We start from the raw sequence: 21,494 nt of genomic DNA, 5'->3' as shown, positions 1-21,494 counted from the left end.
ATAGATGACTTGATCGAGTAAATATTTGCTGTGACTGCCCACGAGACCAGCTAAACTCAGTTGCTTGCGGTTGACAGTGACATTGAAATACATCCGATTAGTGAAAATTCTGTTTTATTGAGTGTCCTGGTCTGGCTGGGACAGAACCCCAGCCCAGCCATGCCGGGCAGGTCGTTAGCAGTTTCCAGCCAGCCAGGGCAGCTGCCCTGAGCGAGCTGCAGGGGTAGCCCATCCATCATGTCATGGTCGTTATAGAGGGGGAAGGTTTGGTGAGGAGAGGGAGCTCCTGTGGGGTTCCTCCTGCTCCTCCTCTGGTTTCTCCTGAGGACTGCTCTCTGGTTGGTGGTGACAACTGGATATTCATTTGGCTGAGTATAACTCTGTCTATCCCTGTTGGTGTTGGTGGTGCATTAAATCCATTTCACTTCTACCCATGGGTCTGCTCTCCTTTTCCCGATTCTCTTCTCTGGCTGGTGAGGGGTCATTGGGTGATAGAGCGACTGGCGTAGTTTAGCCCTGGGTACAGGCTGAACGTAGACAACTGAGGCCAGGCATAGCCTTGGGTGTTTTCATTTAAGAAAAGTTCATAAAATGACAAACACTGGGAAAAGCCATTATTATTATTATCATCTAAACTGTGTATGGGGGGGGCGGGGAACAGCTCCTCCAACATGTCTTGAAACAAAGCTTTACTGCTGCATCCTATGAACTGTTACAAAGCTTTTTTTTTCAGATCCTTTGCTGCTACGTTTTCTCCTTCTATATAATTTACTAAATATACTTTTTGGAGTTGGGTTTAAGGTGCTGAGTTTCTTTTAACTTTTAAGAACTATTACAGTGTTGTATTTTGATATAAATAAAAAGTCAGTGAGATAGGTCCTAATGCTTGTAATTGTAATTGTCTAACTAATTGCTTATGTGATAGTTCTGGTTTTGGTGCCTTCTTTGCTTCTCTCCTTTCCTTCCAGGTTTTGTTGTAGAAATAAATGTGCAGCCACTAAGTTTACCTGTTATGTTCTGCAACTCATCTGCTACTCATTGCTAGTTGATGGTTCACTTCACTGTTGTGGCTGTTATGCACATTTGACCATTGTGCACTCCACTACTGTATTTTAAAGAAAAAAATTGAGTTACGATTATTTTTGTTGTATTGCTGAGATACTTAAGATGGAAAAGATGGTTATGTGCATGATGTATTCTAAGTGAATCTGAGTTTAAGGGTTTTGTTGAAATAACTGTTTCGTTATTCTGCATGTAGGCAATTTAAAAACAAATTTGAAAGGTTACACCTGTGTGCTTCTGAACTGCAGGGATTTTGCGTAGTTCAGTTGGACCAAAATTGTCCTAAAGTCACTGTAGCTGACAGTGGTTAGAAGCTCTTGGAGGTCTGCAAGAACTGAGGTTTTCATAGCAACATTTGTTTTCTGTGACGTGACTACAGAAATTTTTTTTTGTTATTTTTTTTTTTTTCCCCTTCAAGTTTCCCCTTTATCTTGATATTATCTGGCTCCTCTGACAGTTCCTCTACTCACTGGCAGCTGTGCCAGAGGAGATTTAGTAGTGCTGTTGGGAACGACCATGTTCTGTAGATGACTCGAGTTTCAAGGACAAGAAAAGTGACTTGAAATAGTTCTTTCAAACAACTCCTGCAGAAATACGCTAATTAACAATAGTTAAGGATTTGGTCAAAGAGTGTTTTTCTGAATGTTTTGTGTTTTCTTGCTGGCTTTTGCAGTATTTGGTGAGAAGGTATAGTATATTCTTTTTTTCCTTGTGCCCACAGCTCTTGTACAGCTAGAGAAAATTACTAATGTGCATTGAGAAAAGCTATTAGCAGTTTGGTTGTTGTTTCCTTAATTACAGTTCATATTATGTAAATGAGTTTTCTGTATTTTCATTTTCTCTCTCTTTATTCTTCATCCAGATTCCACCAAGAAAATTAAAGATGTCTTAGAAGAATTCCATGGCAGTGGCGTGTTAGCAAAATATAATCCTGAAGGGGTAATTCTTCTTCTTTCTTCAGTGGTCAGAAATGGTGGGGAGAAATACTTACAAATGTTGTAGCAAATCTAAGCATTTGAAATGGAAGATTATTTATAAATCAGCGGTTTGGGATATTTGGAACTGTTTGGAAAACAAAAATATGAATCTTCTTAAGAAGTTTATAAACAGCACATTAGACAGACCTGCTTCATAATTTACATAAAACCACATTTTCTTTTCTAAGATTTAAACAAACTGACACAGAAAAAAACCCCTTATGGTAAGGTTAATATGCTTCCCAATTCTTCTTAAAGATTGGAAATGTTAAGCGTAATTTTGAAAGTTAGAAAACTAAAATCTGTTCAGTTGTGATTTCTTTTCAAAATCCGTGGTGTTGTTTCTGGTAGTGGGATCCCCATTATTAAAGGAGAATTTTTTTCTGATGTGAAACAAAGAATTCAGCTGAGGAAAAAAAGTGTGTGTGTGTGCATTGTCGCTACAGATTCACTACTAGATACAATATTCTGATTTGGCTGGTAGAAAAAGACAGATTGTTTCCTTTTGTTATCCTCAATTGGAATTTATATCTGCTTAGCTCATCTTAATTGTGTGATTCACAGCGTAGCTATCTAAAAACCCGTTTCAGTAATGTTTTAATAGCAATGTTTCTAACTATGCTTGCGTTATGTGGAATTCAGGATAGAGAAATGAGCTAACTATCGTGAAAATTACTTGATCTTACATTTCAGGATGTAAAGGCCAGAATTATTGTTAAGTAAGGTAGTTATGACTCACAAAGTATTGAAAAACTGTTTGACTCTTTGAACTTTGCAAAGCATACTGTTGGTCATTTTAGTCAGTTTCTCAGCAAAATATTTCATAATTCAGTAAAATAGTGTAAGTAGATCTTGTAAATGATCATCGTAAATCTCTATTGTTTTAGTTGAATTGAATCATAGATTATAAAAGGATGGGAATGCTGTGATCATCTAATTTGTTCTCCAATGTAACATAGACTGTAGGACCTCCCTTGATTGATTGTTGTTAGAATGTAGACACACTTTGGGGGGGGGGTTTTGTTTGGGGGTTTTTTTTGTTTGGGGGTTTTTTTGTTTGGGGTTTTTTTTGTTTGGGGGTTTTTTTGTTTGGGGGTTTTTTTGTTTGGGGGTTTTTTTGTTTGGGGGTTTTTTTGTTTGGGGGTTTTTTTGTTTGGGGGTTTTTTTGTTTGGGGGTTTTTTTGTTTGGGGGGGTTGTGTTTGGGGGGGTTGTGTTTGGGGGGGTTGTGTTTGTTTGGTTTTGGTTTTTTTAAAGTGTGGACTGTTGATTTACAGGCTTGGTGCTTGCTTTTTTACTTTTTTTGTACTCTTAGTGTATGTGATAAAATGGTCTTAATTTATTAATCACATTTTTCTTGAAAATTTTCAGTTATTTTCAGTCATTGTATGTTTTCAGTTTTGTGAAGTGTACCTTTTAAAGTACAAAATAACTGTGCATTTTGGGCATATTTAAATAACATATTGCCACGTAGGTAACACATTATCAAATTACCAATGTATATGAACAAATCAGTGTTTGAAGTCATGAGATTAGTCTCTTTTAACAAAGTCATTCCTACAATTTGGAGGTACATGAAGCTTGAGTCATGGCAAAAAGTCATCAGTATGGGCACCTGGGATAACTGCTCTGACTGAAGCCAGGTGAATTGGCAGAATTTGTGCAAAGCTGGAATTCATAAACACAGCTGGTCCTGAGCCAAGTCTGTGACTCTGCATGGCCTTTCCCAGAGTTCTTCATTTCACAGCGATGTGTCTGCAGAATCCCACCATCCTCTGAAACACCCAGAGATTATAAAGCAGCAGAGCACCCAAGCTGGTGAGCAGGATGGAAGGGGAGGAGGGAATGCAAGTCAGACACCCTGTGGTGGCTTCAGTGTCTTCAGCAGGAATCAGGTATTCACTGCTATGGGTTAGTTTTGGACCCAGGCTAACCTTGGCAGATTTATACTTTGCTGCTTAGCACTTAGAGTTCAGGCATTGCAACATAAGGAAAACACAGCTAGCAGTGAAGCTGCTTGGGATCTAGTAGGATTTATTAGCTCAAGTTTCATGCCATAAGCTACTGAACTGGGAGCAAAATGGCTGCAATTTCCCTGCAGTTGAGCGGGTATTCAGAGTCAGACAGAACTGCCTTTGCACAGGTGTGTCTGTATTTTTGGCATGTACTCAGCCTGCGATGTGGATAAACTCTTTACGAAATGCTTTGCAAGTTTCTTTTACCTGGTTGGATGAGGACTCCATGAGTTGGATGTACTATTTCGGTAATGAATTAGTGTCTGTAAATGAGATGGCAGAAATTGACTGATCCAATTTGAAATCAGTCGTAGAGAAGCTTTTTATTTCCACATATTGTAGACAGCACTTCTGTTTTGTTGTTGTTTTGTAGAGTATACCATCATGTTTCCATTTTAGCTCTTTATTTCCTAGATCATTATCTCATAAGCACTCCCAAGTATTTTTCAAGTCTTTTCAGTATTCTACCAAAAGGTGGTGCCAGGTTTTTGTTTTTGTTTTTACCAATGAACATAGATCTGCAGCAAATTTAGCAGTGTGATATATTTATGTACTTAAAAAGCCTGAATGACTTCCTGTTTCAAGGTTCTCCCTGCTTAAAGGGTTCGGGAATTTATTCCGTTCCATTGCTTCTATATTGCTGTTTAGCACAAGCTGATTTAATGGGATGAAAATAACAAAAGAAAAGCTATTGGCATTCAAAATTTGTTACCTGAAGTCATCTGGTTTGGTTTTCCATTATCTTATATCTTGTCGAGTGAGTGGCTTTTGGGCTTAGTGGAAATGATCTGTCTGATTATTGGAAGATCATCCAGTATAGGGAGTTTATTTATGGAGCTTTTACTTTCTGCTTTGAATGTAAGGGAGATGACTAAAACTTCTACAAATGCCACTGAACCTCTGCCCTTCCAACTTCTCCTCTAAGTCAATGTCAAATACGTAATTAGTAATAGATTTTTCTGCCTGATGAAAGACACATAGGTAGGTTAAGATCAGATTCTTGGCAAGCTGGGATTTATAAACACTCTTTTCATCATTTGAGATTTATTTAAATGAATTAATTTCAGCCATTTCACTTTGAGGGAGGCACTGAATGGGCTAGCAAGAAAAAGGAGAGCAGATGGGGCTAAAGACTGTATCTAAATGGGCAGTAAGTGCACATCATGGTGTGCTTGTAGTCCTAGTGTCATCCTTTTTTGAGGGATCTGTTGGAGTACATTGTAATTTCTTGTTTACCTGCTTACCTACTTACCATCTAGAGCTAATCAGCACATGAAGAGAGAGGGTGGAAGGTACGTGGAGGCATCTCAGACAGACAAGCAGTCAGGGTGCAGCTTGGGTCTGCATGTGAAGCAGGGCAGCTCTCTGCAGTTTCACAGCTCAGATGTGGATGAAAAGAATAAATGTGCATATGCAGACAGACCAGGAAAACAAAAATTTCGGGGAAGATTATGACAAGAGCGTGACGCGAAGTACATCCATGATCGGATCTGCCCAGAGAGGTGAAGCCCCAAGTTTCAGAATGTTTGCAGGCAGGTTGCAATCATCTGCCTACTCCAAAGGATTTTTGCATTTTCGGAAGTAGCGCAGATACTTCTAAGAAGCTTTCTCCAGGGTCCTTCTGATTTCAAAAGATTTTAGAATGTGGATGCGTCAAAGATGTCTAGTAGCTCTGGTTTAGTAAAAGTGTGGCACAATCAGTGTAACTTAAGCAGGGAATAAAACTGTATTTATAATTTCAAGGTAGTACCTCTTACTGGGAAGTAGCGATAGCAGTTGGTGATTAGGGTGGAAAATCAATACAGCACTTTATAAAAATGAGTAAAAATTATTAGAAACTAAAGCAGCATATAATGACTTCTATGACAGTGCTTGCTAGTGTTTATAGAATCATATAGTCATTTAGGTTGGAAAAGACCTTTAAGATCATTGAGTCCAACCATTAACCTCACACTACCAAGTCCATCATTAAATCATATCCCCAAGTGCCACATCTATGCATCTTTTAAATATCTCTGGGAATGGTGACACAACCACTTCCCAGCCAGTTTTTTACCCAGTCTAAGCCATAAGCCACCAGCTTCGCTAGGAGAATGCTGTGGGAGACAGTGTCAAAGCTTTATTTAATTCCAGGTAGATAAAATCCACAGCCTTTCCCTCATTGACGAGGCAGGTCACCTGGTTATAGAAGGAGATCAGGTTGGTCAAGCAGGACCTGCCTTTCATGAACCCATGCTGGCTGGGCCTGATCACCTGGTTGTCCTGTATGTGCTGTGTGATGGTGCTCGAGATGATCTGCTCCATAACCTTCCCTGGCACAGAGGTCAGACTCTGACAGGCCTGTAGTTCCCCGGATCCTCCTTCCAGCCCTTCTTGTAGATGGATGTCACATTCGCTAACCTCCAGTCAACCGGTTAGCCAGGACTGCTGGTAAATGATGGAAAGTAGCTTGGTGAGCACTTCTGCCGGCGCCCTCGGTACCCTTGGGTGGATCTCATCCAGCCCCGTAGGCTGGTGTGCAGCGAAGTGGTGTAGCAGGTCACTAACTATTGGATTATAGGGGCTTCATTCCGTTCCCTATCCCTGTCTTCCAGCTCCGGGGGCTGGGTACCCTGAGAACAATGGTCTTACTGTTAAAGGCTGAGGCAATGGTGGCATGAAGTATCTCAGCCTTTTCCTCATCCTTTGTCACTATGTCGTGACATCCAGTAAAGGGTGGAGGGTCTCCTTAGCCCTTCTTTTGTTGTTAATGTATGGAATTTATCATTGTATTCACTTCTGATTAAGTTGTTTAATTAACAACTATTCTTAGCAAGAAGTAATTTTTTGTGTTGTTGTTGTTGTTGTTGGTTTTTTTTTTTTAAAGTACACAGGCAGGAAAGACAAACATTGTATTTCCTTTTTTTTTTTATTTTCTTGATTACCTGACATTGCATGGTTAAAAATAAATTGCTTGCACTCTCTAATCAAGACTACAATGCTGACTTGGAACCGTTTTCTTGATATATGTGCTAGTGCAAGAAAATGGGATATTCTATCTAATGTCTTAATCCTGTTCATCTACATCACTAACCTTTCAACAAAAATAGTTCTGTTGTAAAGAGAGCCTCAGTGTTATGACACTGCACTAATGTATGTGTGTTCTTTCTTTTCTTGCATGCATTACAGAAACAAGATATACTTAATCAAGTAAGTAATCTTAATTTGATTTTTTTTTCCTTTTGTTATGCATAGGAGCAGTATCTTTTATTTTGTAGGCTTCCATTTAGATGTCGCTTACTAATAAATACTGCATGTGGCTATTGTGTCAGATAGCAGACAAATATTTAAAGCTGAGAGCAAAGTGCACTTTTTCTGCTGGCAGGCTTTTTCTCTAGAAGAATTTCATTTTTGTCATTCACACAACATAATTTTGCTAACATTAATTGAGAGGAATATGAAAAATAAGTTAAGAGCAAGTAAATAACTTGTTCCATACTTGTCATGGAAATTTCTGCTTACTGCAGGATCTCATAAGGGTTTGTATTATTCTGAAATGGCAATAACACATCTCAGGAAAAATACTGAATACTGTTTCTGTAACCATTTATATGAAGCAGGCTTAAAATTGCAGATTTTATAGTTTGAATAAGTCTTATAGTGCGCTTGAAGTGCTTGTGACTTTACATCAATTGCAAGAGAAGTGGTTAAAGAGCTGATCATCAGCCCTGAGAAGCTTCAGTAGCCTAAAACCAGGTATAAAAATACAATAGAAAGAATAATAAAAAAAAAAAACCTAGGGAAGAAGGGGCTAATGAAATGAACTAGTTTTTTAAATGACCTAGTTATTCTTCCTTTGTAGCACAGAGGTGTTAAAAAGCCCCTGCCCTGCTGTTCTGGGAAGGGGCAGCCAGAACATGAGAACAATGAAAAAGTCGAGACTGAAGGGATTAGTTTTGTAGGAACCCAGCACTTTCTGGGGTCGAAGGCCAGTGGAGCTTTTGAAGGTGTGTTACTGGGAGCAGTGGTCCCAGTTCACAAAAGGGCTCAGTTTCCTTCAGGTGACCAATGTTCCTTTTTTTAGTAAGCTAACAGAGGGATTGCAGTGGGTCCTTAAAGAGAAGGTATTTGGGTTAAAGCAGTGTGTCTAGGACCAGTCTTGTGGCTCATCTCATTAGTATTTTTGCTAATGGCCTTGTCAAAAGAAGCAGGTGAATACCAACAGAATCCACTCACTAAACCAAATTTGGGAATTGTGGCTAAAATGGGGAAAAATCTGAATGTTATACTGGAAAAGCTTGATGACCTTATGGACTATAGTGAGTGGAAGTGGAATGAAATGCTGTAGTGCAGGGTGCGGTGTGGTGTACCCGGGAATAGCGGCGGTGTTAGATAAATGGCTGTGTGTGGTAGTGGATCACAAGATGACTGCAAAGCATCATGATGGTTTGGTCATGAAGAAGAGAAATACATTACTGGGACATTGTGATAGTATTTCTGTGGCCTTGGTGGTCTGAGAACAAGACAAGACTTGTGAGGAAAGCTAACTAACGTCTTAGGCCCATTGACATAAGTGGAAAACTACTTGAAATTTCAAGCACACAGAAATATGGATTGAAAGGAGGATTTTTGTGCTCTTTCCCTCAGCTACATTCTTTGATCTGACAGAAGATACTAATTTACGGTAAAGACCTTGCCTTATTACAGTATATAAGTGGAGTATTTCTACTACAGATAAGAAGATTTAATTTTCTATGGAAAGGTACTGCAGAAACCACATCTTTCTGCTTTTGACCAAATGATGGGACAAAGTGAACTCAAATTGGAGCTAATTTACAGAAGGGTTAGTAAGACGTGGAGAATTAGAGTGTATCTATTATGTAGGAGAAGCCTGTCCCTCACATGTAAGAAACTGAGCACTAAGAAAGGATGTTGTATCTTTCTAGCTACAAAAGAGAAAAATTTAGTAGCTTCTGAGTTATCACCAGCAGAAAACTCTACCCTTCAGACACTGGGCACTCTGTTTTTCTGGCTTTCTGGGCAGAATTTCTAGGGAAACATCTTCCTGGATACCTAGAGAGTTGGGAAGCCTGCCAGGCAGAGATGCTGGCAGTCTGGCTGCGAGCCTGAGTTCTGTGGAAAGCGTTGAGAGCATCGAGGTGTAAAATGTTTCAGATAGTCAATTTCTGCTGCAAAACTGTTCAGTTTTTAACATTTTTTTAGGCTCTTTAGTGGCCCTGCTGTCTCCTTTCCTCACTCTGTGCTAACATCTCTCCCTCCTTGATATCTTCCTCCCCTTTTGATACTTCCCTTCTCTGCCATAAGATCCCATTTTTATCCTTTTTTTTTCTTGACTTTTTTGCATTACACAGTAGCTTATGTTTAAGCTTTACGAGCCTCATACTGCTTTCATCTACATTTTACCTATTTCATTGTCATAGTTTAGTTAAATGGCTAACTCAGGGACTGTTTTCCAGTTCTGACGTGCACTAGATACTGTTTCAAAGTATTTTAAAATAATAAGAGTTTATTTTTTGGTTTATTAGGGTACCACCATCAGTATTTAGATAAAAGTTGAGAGAGGGCTGGAGGGACCATTCTATTTCAAAGAATGTGCTGCTCAAAGCTACACCATTTTTAAAGGAAAATAAACAAAAAAATGTGGAGTGTCACATTGGTGTCTGTTTTATTTTTAACATATTTTATTTGAAGAATGACAGACTACTCTGACAACATTTCAACTCCTCTAACAGCACAAAACCAGTATAAATATGGTACCAATTACGGTACTGGGTTATAAAGTATGAAGAATGCTATCCTCATATTTTCATATTAATTTGAAATATCAGCGGTGTTGTTCTTGAAGTGAAATAAATCCCTTCAGAAAGGACACATTTAGTGTATTTATTAATTTTTATATTGCCATTAATCAATATTTAAAATTGATGCATTTTGGCTCAAGTATACATGCAATGGTGCAGTGTTAATTCAAAATTAGGAGTTACAACTAGTTATTCTGCTAGTCGTCAGGGATAGATATCATAAAATTTAACTACTAAGATGCGTTCAGCATTAATGGAAAAGTATCTTTCTATGTTTTTAAATGATTGTAATTTTAATTGGATTACTCTGTGCCTTCATTTGATGGCTACGTGCCTGAATTAATGTTGCAAAAGAAATAGCAGGGGAGAGGTATTTGGCTAATGGGTATTTGGACTCTGTGAAACAAAAACCAATAAAGTCATTTTCTTAAAAGAACAGCATTTGATGTTGAAATTCTGTTTTATAACAGTGAGCATTCGGCAGCCATCAAATGAGTGCTGTGCTGGTGCTATAGTGTTTTTTGGTTTACATCCTATTTGTAACAGTCGGGTAATGAAGGACTACGTGGTGCTTGTAAACAGTTCTACAGGCGTTTGTTACCTGGTCAGACACAGGGCAGCTCTGTTTTATTTACCTAAAGAGGATGTTATCTAGAAATTGCAGGCAATGACGAGGCTGTAGAACAATGTCATTTTTTTTTAGTTTGTGGTTTATGTCTCTAGCCACATTTAACTCACTGTAGGTTTACTCAGGCTGAATTAGGAAAGTCAGATTAAAATGCTTTACTCACAGTATTTAATTATGACTGGTTTGGGGGTTTTTGTGGGTTGGTTCTTTTTGATTTTCGTTTTGAAGAACAATGTATTCTATTGTGGTTTGGTTTTATGATGATGGCTGCGGTTACAATGCACGGTGGCATTTAGATACTGTTTGTGAAACTGCATGGAGAAACAAAATGTAGAAAAAAACGCTTTTAATAATAACTTATTGCAGGAATTAGTTAACGAATGGAAATGGCTTGAAGTCCTCTTGTGCAATATAGGTACTACTGCTGGCATTGTCCTGTAAGCATATGTAATTGAGCAGATGTCACTGCTTATCTCTTTCTGTCAGTTTCTAGGCTATACTTTTAAATTCTGATGAGGACAAACTCAAACTTAGTTCAATTAGCACAGCTCCACTTTCCTAAAATGCTGTGAATTTACTCAGTGCGAAGTGGATGTAAACTGTTGCCAAGTGGAATGGGACATTTTAATCCTTCTTCTTTGGTATAAGTGGCTATTCCAAGCAACAGATCCAGTTAGTAAGGCTCGGATTGTGGTAAATCTCTCTTGGTGTTCCTGAATTGAGGCAGTTATGAAAATTTGTCCATTTGTATGCTTCAAAGCTTTTAAAGGGGGAGGGATGAACAATGACCGTTCACATGACATCCTCACGTCACTTTTTCTTACTAAAAGCGTTGTAACACATGTTTCTAATAAATATAGCTGCAATAACTTCCCCAAAAGTTTGCAATGGACAGAGAAGTCCCTCAGAGTTAAAACATGTGAGAACGTTACTGATATAGAATGCATATAAAAAAAAATATTCTTAATTTTAGCCACATTTTGAAAATGACAAGTCAGCCACGTTTCTCTGTAGGTTTTTGCACAATCTGTACAAGCAGATAAATTGTTTGATTCAACCAGAGCTTTTTGTCATAACTATCTTTTTTTCAGGGATTCATTAATTTTGCTGGTTTATTTGGTTTTGGCCTGAAGTGTGCCACCTACCCCATTTTTTCTAACTTCTGTAGTAATTGTAACTTTCAGATTACAAATTCTGCTGGGACAGAAGGCAAGCTATCCACTCTTCACTTGCTTTAGTATGTAATATTTTGTAGATAGTTGTTCTAATATTCTTTATTGGTAATACATGTAAAAGAGACCCTGGGAGATAATCTGCTACAAGATCCTTCTAAAATTTTGTGCCTTAGCACTCTTTCTTCTTAAAAAAAAATCCCACCTTTGTATAGTAAATATAAAAAATTTAGTATATTTGTCAAATATATGTATTTAGGTCTGTAGTACTTATGGCTATACAAACTTGCACATATATGTAATCATATACTAAAGAAAACTGTCTGGTAGTAAAGTGGTGGTAGGGTGGTTTTTTTTTTTCCTTACCTATATATAAGACTGGGGTGAGACTGCAGTGGCTGGTGGATACATTCCAGATTTATTTTTGTAATTAGTATCGATTTATTTTAGTAACATGAGAATGCAGTGCAAGGTTATGATTTAAGTTTATAAAAAAAATGAGTCTTCCCATTTCCAATTTGGATGTTTTGTTGCGTTTATTTCTTTGAAGAGACGTGCTACCTGAGGGAAAACTTTGGCAGTTATGCATGTCTGTGGTATTGATAATATCCGAATGTTATTTGGCCGCATGGAGTATTTGGTAGAAGCAGCCTGTGAGAGCATGTGATATTTTTTTTTTTTTTTTTTTTTTTTTTTTTTCCCCTGTAAAGTTTCATCTCAGTAGATGAGAAATTGGGTACTGCTTTATCTACGAAAAAATGTTGTTTGGTTACCAGCACTTTAAAAATTGATTATGTAAAAAACAAAACAAAACAATTAAATCAAATGCTTAGATCATAAAATGCTAAGGACTTTCAATTTAAAGCAAATTTTACCCTACTGCACAAAGGCAACCTCCATGAGGAATTATAAATTTAATTTGAATTTTGACATATGAACATTAGAAGTACATTTTTGACACAAAAAACTTATGCATTCTCATGTAAGTCCGGTTTTCTAGCTTATTAACCCTCTCTATATGGTCTCTGCTTTTTTTCACATATTTTGGCAAACTTCAGGTCTTCGAACATTGTCAGAATCAATGAATCTTCAAAACTTAGACTTCTGCTGGGAGTGCTTTAACATTGCTTTTCGCAGCTGATCATGTAATTGTCATTAACGCACTAGCAATAATGTGTGTGGTTGTTGTCATTGCATTATGTGTGAATCAAGGCCTATAACATCTACTTCATTTTCAACAGCTCATTTTTCAGATATTGGGTCAATACAAATTGTTTAAAAGAAATAATTAAGGGGACCTAACCACAAACAAAAATAACCCAGAGCTATTACTGTCAGTAGATTAAAGCTGGTTATACTCTACATTTTTGGCACCATTGGGAGATCAGGCAACATAATTTAAAAAGTAATAAATTGAAAATTATGTTTCAACATAATTCTCTTTCCATTATCTCTGAAATGTTCTCTTTAATAAGTGAAAACCGTATTTCATGGAAGTCTGCTGGAATGAACTATTTCTCTCCTCCCCCTCTTTTTTACATTCTGTTTTTCAGGATGATGAAAACAGTGGCTTATGTTGAAATATTTTGTATAAATTTAAAAAGAGAAAGACCAAAGAGAATGTGGTATTTTTAAAAGAATTTATGGGTGGAGATTAATTCCAAACACCAGACCATGTCTTGTTCCCATTTATGTGGCCAATGTGGTGGTGAGGAATAAAAGGAGTTATTATTCTACCCCTCCCTGCCCTGACCCATCCACAATGGCAACTCTTTTGTCAAGAGACTATTAATAAGTTGCTTTTTTGTGTCTTGTGAGGAGAAAGAATGTGGAATGATACAGCTTCTCTTCCTTCCATCCAGCGGAACTGCTGGTTGCATTTATACCAGCTAGGAAAGTATGGGAGGCTGTTAGACCTGTTGCAGTTTGGTGTTGGGGTAGGTCTTGAGTTGAAAGCTGTCAATTTTTTTCTGATGAAGTTATTTGTTCTCTTCAAATGTCTTAATATGGCAGGAGTTAAAATATTGCGTAGCATAGTTAAAACCTCTGAATAGTTTTCTTTAATATGATAAAGGATGCAAAAATTGCTTTACTTGTATAGACCCTATTTTTCACTGAGAAACCATGTTTTCTGTATTCTCGGTATCAGGATATACTGATTTGTGATGTCAATACCACGTGGAGTTCTGTGTATGTTGGCACAGAACGTACACATAAATGCATAAATCTTCAAAATATGCATGTCTGGGTTTTTCTTGATTTTAGATTTCTGTGTACCATTGGTAAAGCAGAAGAGCAAATTATAAAGTTGAACGGCTTAACTGTGGTAGGAGAAAGGAAGAAGTCAAATACGCTCAGTATTTCCTTTTTTTACTGGTTCCCTCACTTCTGCCTCCCGTCCCATGCACCAGTTCTGCTCTGTGAGGTGGAGGAACAAGGGATGAGTTCCTGTAGCTGGCTGCCTTGCCTGTAGCCTTCCCACATTCGTAGTTGAGGACACCACAGCCTGAAATGCATGATTTAAGGAATGTTAACTTCTGCTTACTGCAGGGGGGGAAAGCTTAGTTGGCGTGGGGGATCCAATAGCTGTATGAACCCAATAGCTGTAAGAAGTAAGAGGCCAGTGAAGATTGCTGATAGTGTGTCAAATTGTTGGCTTGCAGTTTCGTGTGTGTTCTTGCTTATGATTCCTATGGGTCTCGTGCACGTGATTCCTCAGCTCTCACCAATGCAGATTTTCACTACAAAACCGATAAACTGGGGGGAAAATTTGTGACATCACCAGTTTTAAGAAAGTAGAAAGCACCATTGTGGTATATGACCAGTCACCTAAGATGGGTCGTATTCAATACGTCGTGGAGGATGAGCAGAACAGAGTACGTTTGCTCTGGGTTGTGGAAGGACAGGTTTTTGTTCTCTGCAAAGACCCTGGAATTCGTAGAGGTGAGCCTATGCTTTCCGTTAGCTATGACATCTTTTAGGGCAGATTTTACAACCTATGAACCTGGCAGTGCAGGTAAGTTCAGCCTCTTTCCCTCTGACGTACAAGGTGCCAGAAGCCATTCTGCTGTCTGGACAGAATCAGATATTTTAAGGCACCTCCGTAGCCTCTTGTAGCCAGGATCAGAGACCTGAGCAGGCCCTGTATTTTCAGTTAAGTGTTGGTCTATATATGTCTGATACAAACTTAGGAGACACCTAACCTGTCTGTTGTTTTGGCAAGCATAGTCATCGCTGCTACTCGCTTGGAAATCAGTCCTTCAATTCCTGTTTTTCCTCAGATTGAGAGACTCGCCCTCTATGAACTAGCACTGAATTAGCATAATGTACTTATCAGTCAGTGCTTGAGGGAAACAGAACTCTTGCCATAGTAATCAGAGGGGATTTTTAAGCATGTTAAGCACAGACTGAAATTTTTCTTTTTCCTTGGAGTCCCATATATTCTGGGAATCTGGGATTCAAAAGAAACTGCAGAGCGGGAAGTAAGAGCTCTGCTTTATGCCATTGGTGTAGAGTAGAAAGAGAAGAAAGATACATGCGTTCTTTAGTGGTGGTAATAAGGTAAAAAGCTTCTCATCATGTGTCTGAGATACGGGATAGCTGCAAAGAAAAGTACATACAGTCATGATAGCACTATGGAAAATAGTGGTCACTTTGGTGTCAATTTTGTTGTATTATGTACAGTAACAGGAGAATAAAATTCCAGACTACTTTGACTGTGAATAAAGTGAGGGTTTTAATACCTGTAAAAATCTAAAAACGGTTGTTCAGGTGTTTTGGAGTTGAGAATTTTTTAGTCATCCTGTGATCAGTGTCATCCTGGAAACTCTCTTGAAAAATAGTTTATCCTGAAAACTGTAATTTGTTTGTCTTGTCGGTTGCCAGGACTTTAATCTCTTTGTGACTTTCAACTCTTTGCAGTCAAGATTCATTAGTAACATTTTTTTTTTCTAGTTCAATGATTGTCATTTGTATGCGTCTCTTTATGTGTGCTTACTGTTCTGTCGTGGGATTTCCCGTGATATGTTGAAAAGGATGCACTAGTGATCAGATTCCTGAGGTGGAGAAGGAGAATAAAAGCCCAGGTGAAAGATTTTTCTACAGAATTGGCTTTTAAAATGTATTAAAATAGAAGAATGGGAAGGCACCTCAGAATGCTTGGTCAAAGCCATTAAGGAGCTTTTAGCAGCTGGGGAACGGGGAATTACGATGTTCCATGGAGGGACTTTCTTTTAGATCTTACCTCAGTTCTTCCACTGAGAGCAGATTTTTTCTTATAACTCAAAAGAACCCCTCCTCTTGTCTGCTCCATCACCATTTTCCTTAATAGTGTCTGGCAGCTGCTGTGAGTAGGTTGCCTTTAGATGTGGTTGAATTCTCTCAAGAGTCCAAATATGGGGTCTGTGGCTCATTTCTAGCCTTCCCCCCCACCCCATACACACTTACCCAGTGATGCCTCCTTGGCTGCGGCCAGAATGGAGGAAAAGAATTAAGGAGGAGAGATGCAGCGGAGACAGAGGTGCTAACAAGTTTGGAAGAAGGATCGATAGTCACTGCTGTTTCCCTGGGCTCAGATGTTACCTCCCCACGTGCTTCAGTCTGTCCATAAATGGCATCATGTCTCTCTCTTCAGATGTTTTGTTTAGACAAGATAGGTCCTATATGGTATTACCTTTTGTAGCTGCCAGTTTGTATATCCATATAGCTAGTGGTGTTTCAGTTTTATATTCTTATATTTTACAATATTTACAAGACATTGTAACTCCGTTCCTTGAGTAACTGTTTTTTGTTATCTTATTCCAAGAATATTATTATGAGGATAATTCTTGGCCTAATTATTTCTGCTTTATCCTGGTTCTTAAAGGGCTATTTGAGAGAAGGAATTTTCTTCAAAGTAATGGGAGTTGGCAGGGCAAATCCTCATTGTTTGTGTTTGTAGCTTACTTGTAAAGTGAAGGATGCCATAAGCGTCAGAAAAATTTCCACCACAACACATTGGTTGGGTATGGGTTCTTTAACAAGACCAGTTTGGCTGGAACTGAAGAACTGGGCAAATCTGTCTATATTTGCTTAGTCGGACATCGCAACAGGAATGTTCTCATAGTATCTGGAAATAAGAGATTAATCGTTCTTGTTTCACTGTTATAAAAACCGCTTCGGCTGTTCTTAACGCAAGAAAGTACTAGCGAGTTATTTGCACTGATGGAACTTTTCCTATGTAATCTGTTCATGGTGTTAATATTAAAAATAAATAAATAAATAAACCAGCCCGTAATAAAGAATGTTAAGTGTTTTGGACTAAAGCGCATTTGCCAAAATTTAATTGTAAAATATATGCACCATGTGAGGTGACGTGTTAGACTCCCAGAGGCACTGAATGACCTCTGAATAATCTATAATTGTTGTTTGAAGTTTCATTTCAGAAATAATTATGTAATTGAATGTGTACATGGATATTTATTTATATATATGCAATACAAAATTTGTTCTGTTTCTGTTAGCATTGGCCTAGATCAAAATGGGTTGCTTCCCCTCTAAGTGTAGTTAGCACCCAACTCTAGTATGCCAATTTACAAAAAGAAAAGAAATAAACAAGTTCTCAGCCATTTCCTATAAAATTTACCGAAGCACCTTAATTTCTTCCGTGTGTCCAGAAGTACTGCCTTAACAGCTGAAAGATTTTTGGTATCTGTTTTGATACATCTCCCTGACTAGCCAGATCTCTTAAACATGGTCAGATCACCTCCTCATTCAAAAGCCTATTTCAGTAATTTGTTCGGTAACATTTTTACAAGTGTATATTTACTCATCCTGTTGGCATAGACATACAGAAACCTCATTTTCCCTTGGTGAATCTTTAGATTTCTTCTGATATTTGGGTACTCTCTAGAGAAAGAGATAAAAGTTTGCATTTCCCCAGGCAAACAAGGGAATTCAGCTGAGGTAACCCGCACTGGGGAGGTGTTTTTACCAGGAGATTTGTTTTCCGAAAGGTGGGAAAATCTGACACATTTTCTGTGCTTTCAGAAGGAGATGGTGGTCTTCATTGCACTTGGTGCACAGTGCCTTTTTTTTAAGATTATTTTTGATTCTTTTTTTCTTTTGGTGAACATGTATAGTGAGGCCTGACAGCACAGATTTGTGTACCCTAATTGTGTTAGATGTGAGGCAAATGATGAAATCTTCAGTCCAGTGAAGACTGTAACATTTTTGTTCGTGTTCAGAAACAAGTCTGTGGGCAGCTTAGGAGGCTAAAGTAAAAAACCTAGAGGGTTTATCAAGTACAAGTGCTTTCTGGATTAGTAGCACTTGAGAGAGTCCTTCAAAATCCCAGTATGACTAAGGGCATCAATATAATACCGATATCCAGCTTTAGGCATCATCATTCTTTTACTGAACTGACTCGTATTGTTCTCATTAGACTCTAATTAGCTGCTTGGTTTTACAGTTATGAAAGAGAGTAAGAGGTTTCTTAGCCTGCACAGCACTGTGAAGTAGAAGTCATGCCTTATCGCAGTGTCTTAACGCATGGGCGCAGTTAATAAAGGCATAAAAGACACCTTAGGATGCCTTTCTCTGTAAATCTGTTGTGTAACATGGTCGGATGCAGTGGGGCAAATCCAGAACCTTCTTTCTGTGGTCAGTCAATCATTTAGAACTCGTTATAAACTTTAGCCTGTTTCTTCTTTTTCAGTTTATTGTACGAATCTATTTGGCGGGAGCTTACAGAAAAACAATACTGAGGGATTAAAATTCTTGTTGGCAGTTTAATGCTGGGATTAATTTTGAAACTTTGTGGATGGTTAATTAAATGGTACGGATTTTCCCTGACAATTTATCACATAAAAATAGATGCATATTTTTCATTCTCCTCTGCGTTGAGTTGTAGTGAGTCCAGATTCATGTTTGCTTTCAGAAGAGCTAGAAAATGTTTAATGGTTGACACATTTTATCTGCTAAAAAGCACTTGAAAGTTAAAGCTGCAGTTTTGCTTCTGTCTTCTGTCCTTTCTCCTTTCCTTTTCTTCAAGGTGGATACATAATTTTTTTAAAAATATTCAGGTAGTTGGAAGCATTGATAAAATCTATAAATGAGAAATGATAATAACAATTGCTTCTAAAAATAGCAGTAAAATGAATTTTGTATGGATGTTATGGTTTACATTAGCTGAAACTTGGTATTTTTGAATGTGTACTTCTCTGGGCTTATATCAAAATGTTTCATTACCAAATGAAGTTTCATTACCCAATAATATAGAAGATTATAAGGAGTTATTAAGTCTTATTTTCTAAAGTTTATTTTTCTAAGACATAAGAAAAGGAGCTCCAGTAAACTTGGTCAATCAGTTGTTTAGATCTAAAAAGAGGAATCCAGTTACATATGGTTAATATAAAAACACCTGCCTTTGTGACCTACAGGCAAGGCATTTGGTCCCTTTTTTTTATTTGAATCAAAGCTGAAACAGCACAGATATTTATTCTTTCTCCCCCGCTCTACTCTCTCTTTCAAAGATTTAGGCCAAGTGTTTTGAAAGTTCTTTCATGTTCTCTGAATAACTATTGGCTGCTTCAACTATGTCCTTACATATCTCCCTGTTACATTGAAAATTTTCTTGAGATCCTTAAATTTGTGATTATAATCTCCCTATGCCCTGATAGTCTCTTGTGAAATGGAATGAATTAATTCGTGTGCCAGGTTAATTGTAGTCAGTTTGGTACATCCTCTCACACACTCATCCCCTCACTTGGGAAACGTCATGGAAAATGCCTTCTGAAATGCTAAATCCTTCTTTCTCAGGTTCATTTGAATTCAACTGGAGCTTCTGGAAGCCAAGGAACTGTTGAAAATTAGGCAATTAGCCTGCATGCTTAAGAAAACAGCATCCACCCTTAAGGCTTATATATTATTCTGATATTATTGATCTGAACTGTTTAATGCTTATGATTTCATTAACAGAAATAAATTGTTTTCAAACCATCCAAAATGTATTGAACTTTTCATCTGAGAAATTCTGATATCACCGTGAGATTTAAAAGGAAGATACTGTGGTTTACATAGCGGAGTCAGCGTGATCCATGTTAGTGTGGAAAATTAATATCCTCTGCTTTCCTTTTTTTGTCTCTGGTTACCAAAACATTGTGTGGTTCCTTTGAAGAGTAGCTGGAGTTAGGGGGAAATGCTAGTAATTAGAGGAAGACTAGTTACTTACTGAAGCATTTTCATTTTTTAGAAGGGTAAAGTTCCATGAGGAAAAAAGGAAAAATACTGTATAATTGCAGAATAGAGACATGCTCATAATATTGTATGTGCTCTCTTCTGTGAAAGTTATTTTAAATTAGGCTGAGCAAATGTTTTGTATCTTTAAGTGTTCTGTTCTAGATGAACCATGCTCAATGCTAAAACCTCTGCTTGGTGATAATACTCTTAACACCTATAAATCTTCTACAGTGGTCCTTGCAGGATTTCTTTTAAGAAACTATTCCGTTTTCCTACAGTTTTGTAATGGCTTGTGCATATTACAATGAGAAATGATAGAGAAAGCACTGAAAGTAATCTAAAGTGAGCCTTGTTTTGAAAGCTCACCCTTTTTCCATTTTTTTTCATGGATAAGCTACTCCTAGATCTGCCATAGTCTACCTCAGTTGTGTTATTTACTGTATATACATTTCCAAAAACACATTTTCAGAAATGACTGCATTACGTTAGAGCTCGGATCTAATCTACACAAGTATGCTGGGTCGTCTTGAAAATATTTTTCAGCTATGGAGTACTAGAGTCACGGATTTTGTGGGGTTTGGGTTTTGTTTTGTGGTGTGTTTTTTTTTTTTTTCTTTCACATAGGCAAGAACCGAACACGCATAGGTCTCCTTTAGGCAGGACTGTTGTTGCACATGCTTTTCACACACACACACACACACAGACACACACACACAGAGACAGAATGTTAGGGGTTGGAAGGGATCTCGAATCCAGAGCGGGACCACCTAGAGTAGGTCACGCAGGACTGCATCCAGGCGGGTTTTGAATGTCTCCAGAGGAGGAGACTCCACAACCTCCCTGGGCAGCCTGTTCCAGGGCTCTGTCACCCTCACAGCGAAAAAGTGTTTCCTTATGTTCATGTGGAACCTCCCATGCTCCAGTGTGCACCCGTTGCCCCTTGTCCTGTTGTTGGCCATCACCGAGAAGAGCCCAGCTCCATCCTCCTGACACTCGCTCTTTACGTATTTATAAACATTCATGAGGTCACCCCTCAGTCTCCTCCCCTCCAAGCTCAAGAGACCCAGCTCCCTCAGCCTTTCGTTGTAAGGAAGATGTTCCACCCCCTTCATCATCTCTGTGGCTCTGCGCTGGACAGCGTGTGGTTGTGCATCTGCATTTTGGGCTATTACAAACATTTCTGATGTGTATGCAGGTCACTTACCAGCTCCTAACTAACTTTTAGCATCATTTAAAAGCTTTTGGATGTGCAGCGCTTGAACTCTGGTTGTATCAATGTTGCTGCTTCCCTGGGGAATACAGGTCACAGAGCATGTTAGAGCAGGGGATAAAGCACTTTCAACTGAAGAAATCTGACTGTAGAACTACCATATAGAACAACCACCCACTTTCTCTTTTCCTTTGCTGAACACCCTGATCAGTGGCAGTCAGGGTGTCAAATAGAATAAATGGATGTGGCAGCCAAGTACTGTGTTACTTTGATACCTACTGTCTTTTCCTGGCCAGAAAATATAAGGCAGTTTGGAATACCGGGGTGAATGATAACCCAATGATTTTTAACCTTACTTATTAATCCAGATCTCTACCCAGACATAATTCTGAGCCCAGAAATGGAAAAAATGGA

The 21,494-nt window shown here is 38.3% G+C and overlaps 1 protein-coding gene across 8 annotated transcripts in view; it reads left to right on the top strand.

Moving 5' to 3' along the window:
* Positions 1-21,494, top strand: part of DGKB (diacylglycerol kinase beta) — a 320,120-nt gene that overhangs the window by 28,842 nt on the left and 269,784 nt on the right. For 4 of the 8 annotated variants that reach the window (XM_086468494.1, XM_086468490.1, XM_086468489.1 and 1 more), the window contains exons 2-3: positions 1,925-2,001; positions 7,221-7,241. In XM_086468494.1, coding sequence (XP_086324620.1) covers positions 1,925-2,001; positions 7,221-7,241 — 98 coding nt within the window. The remainder of the gene's footprint in view (positions 1-1,924; positions 2,002-7,220; positions 7,242-21,494) is intronic. The other 4 variants (XM_086468496.1, XM_086468493.1, XM_086468492.1 and 1 more) reach the window with 1 other exon arrangement.

This window comes from Leptosomus discolor, chromosome 7, assembly GCF_034619465.1.
Source record: "Leptosomus discolor isolate bLepDis1 chromosome 7, bLepDis1.hap2, whole genome shotgun sequence".
NCBI lineage: Eukaryota > Metazoa > Chordata > Aves > Leptosomiformes > Leptosomidae > Leptosomus > Leptosomus discolor.
Note: the sequence above shows the minus strand (reverse complement) of the source record. Positions and strands in the feature narration are given on the sequence as shown.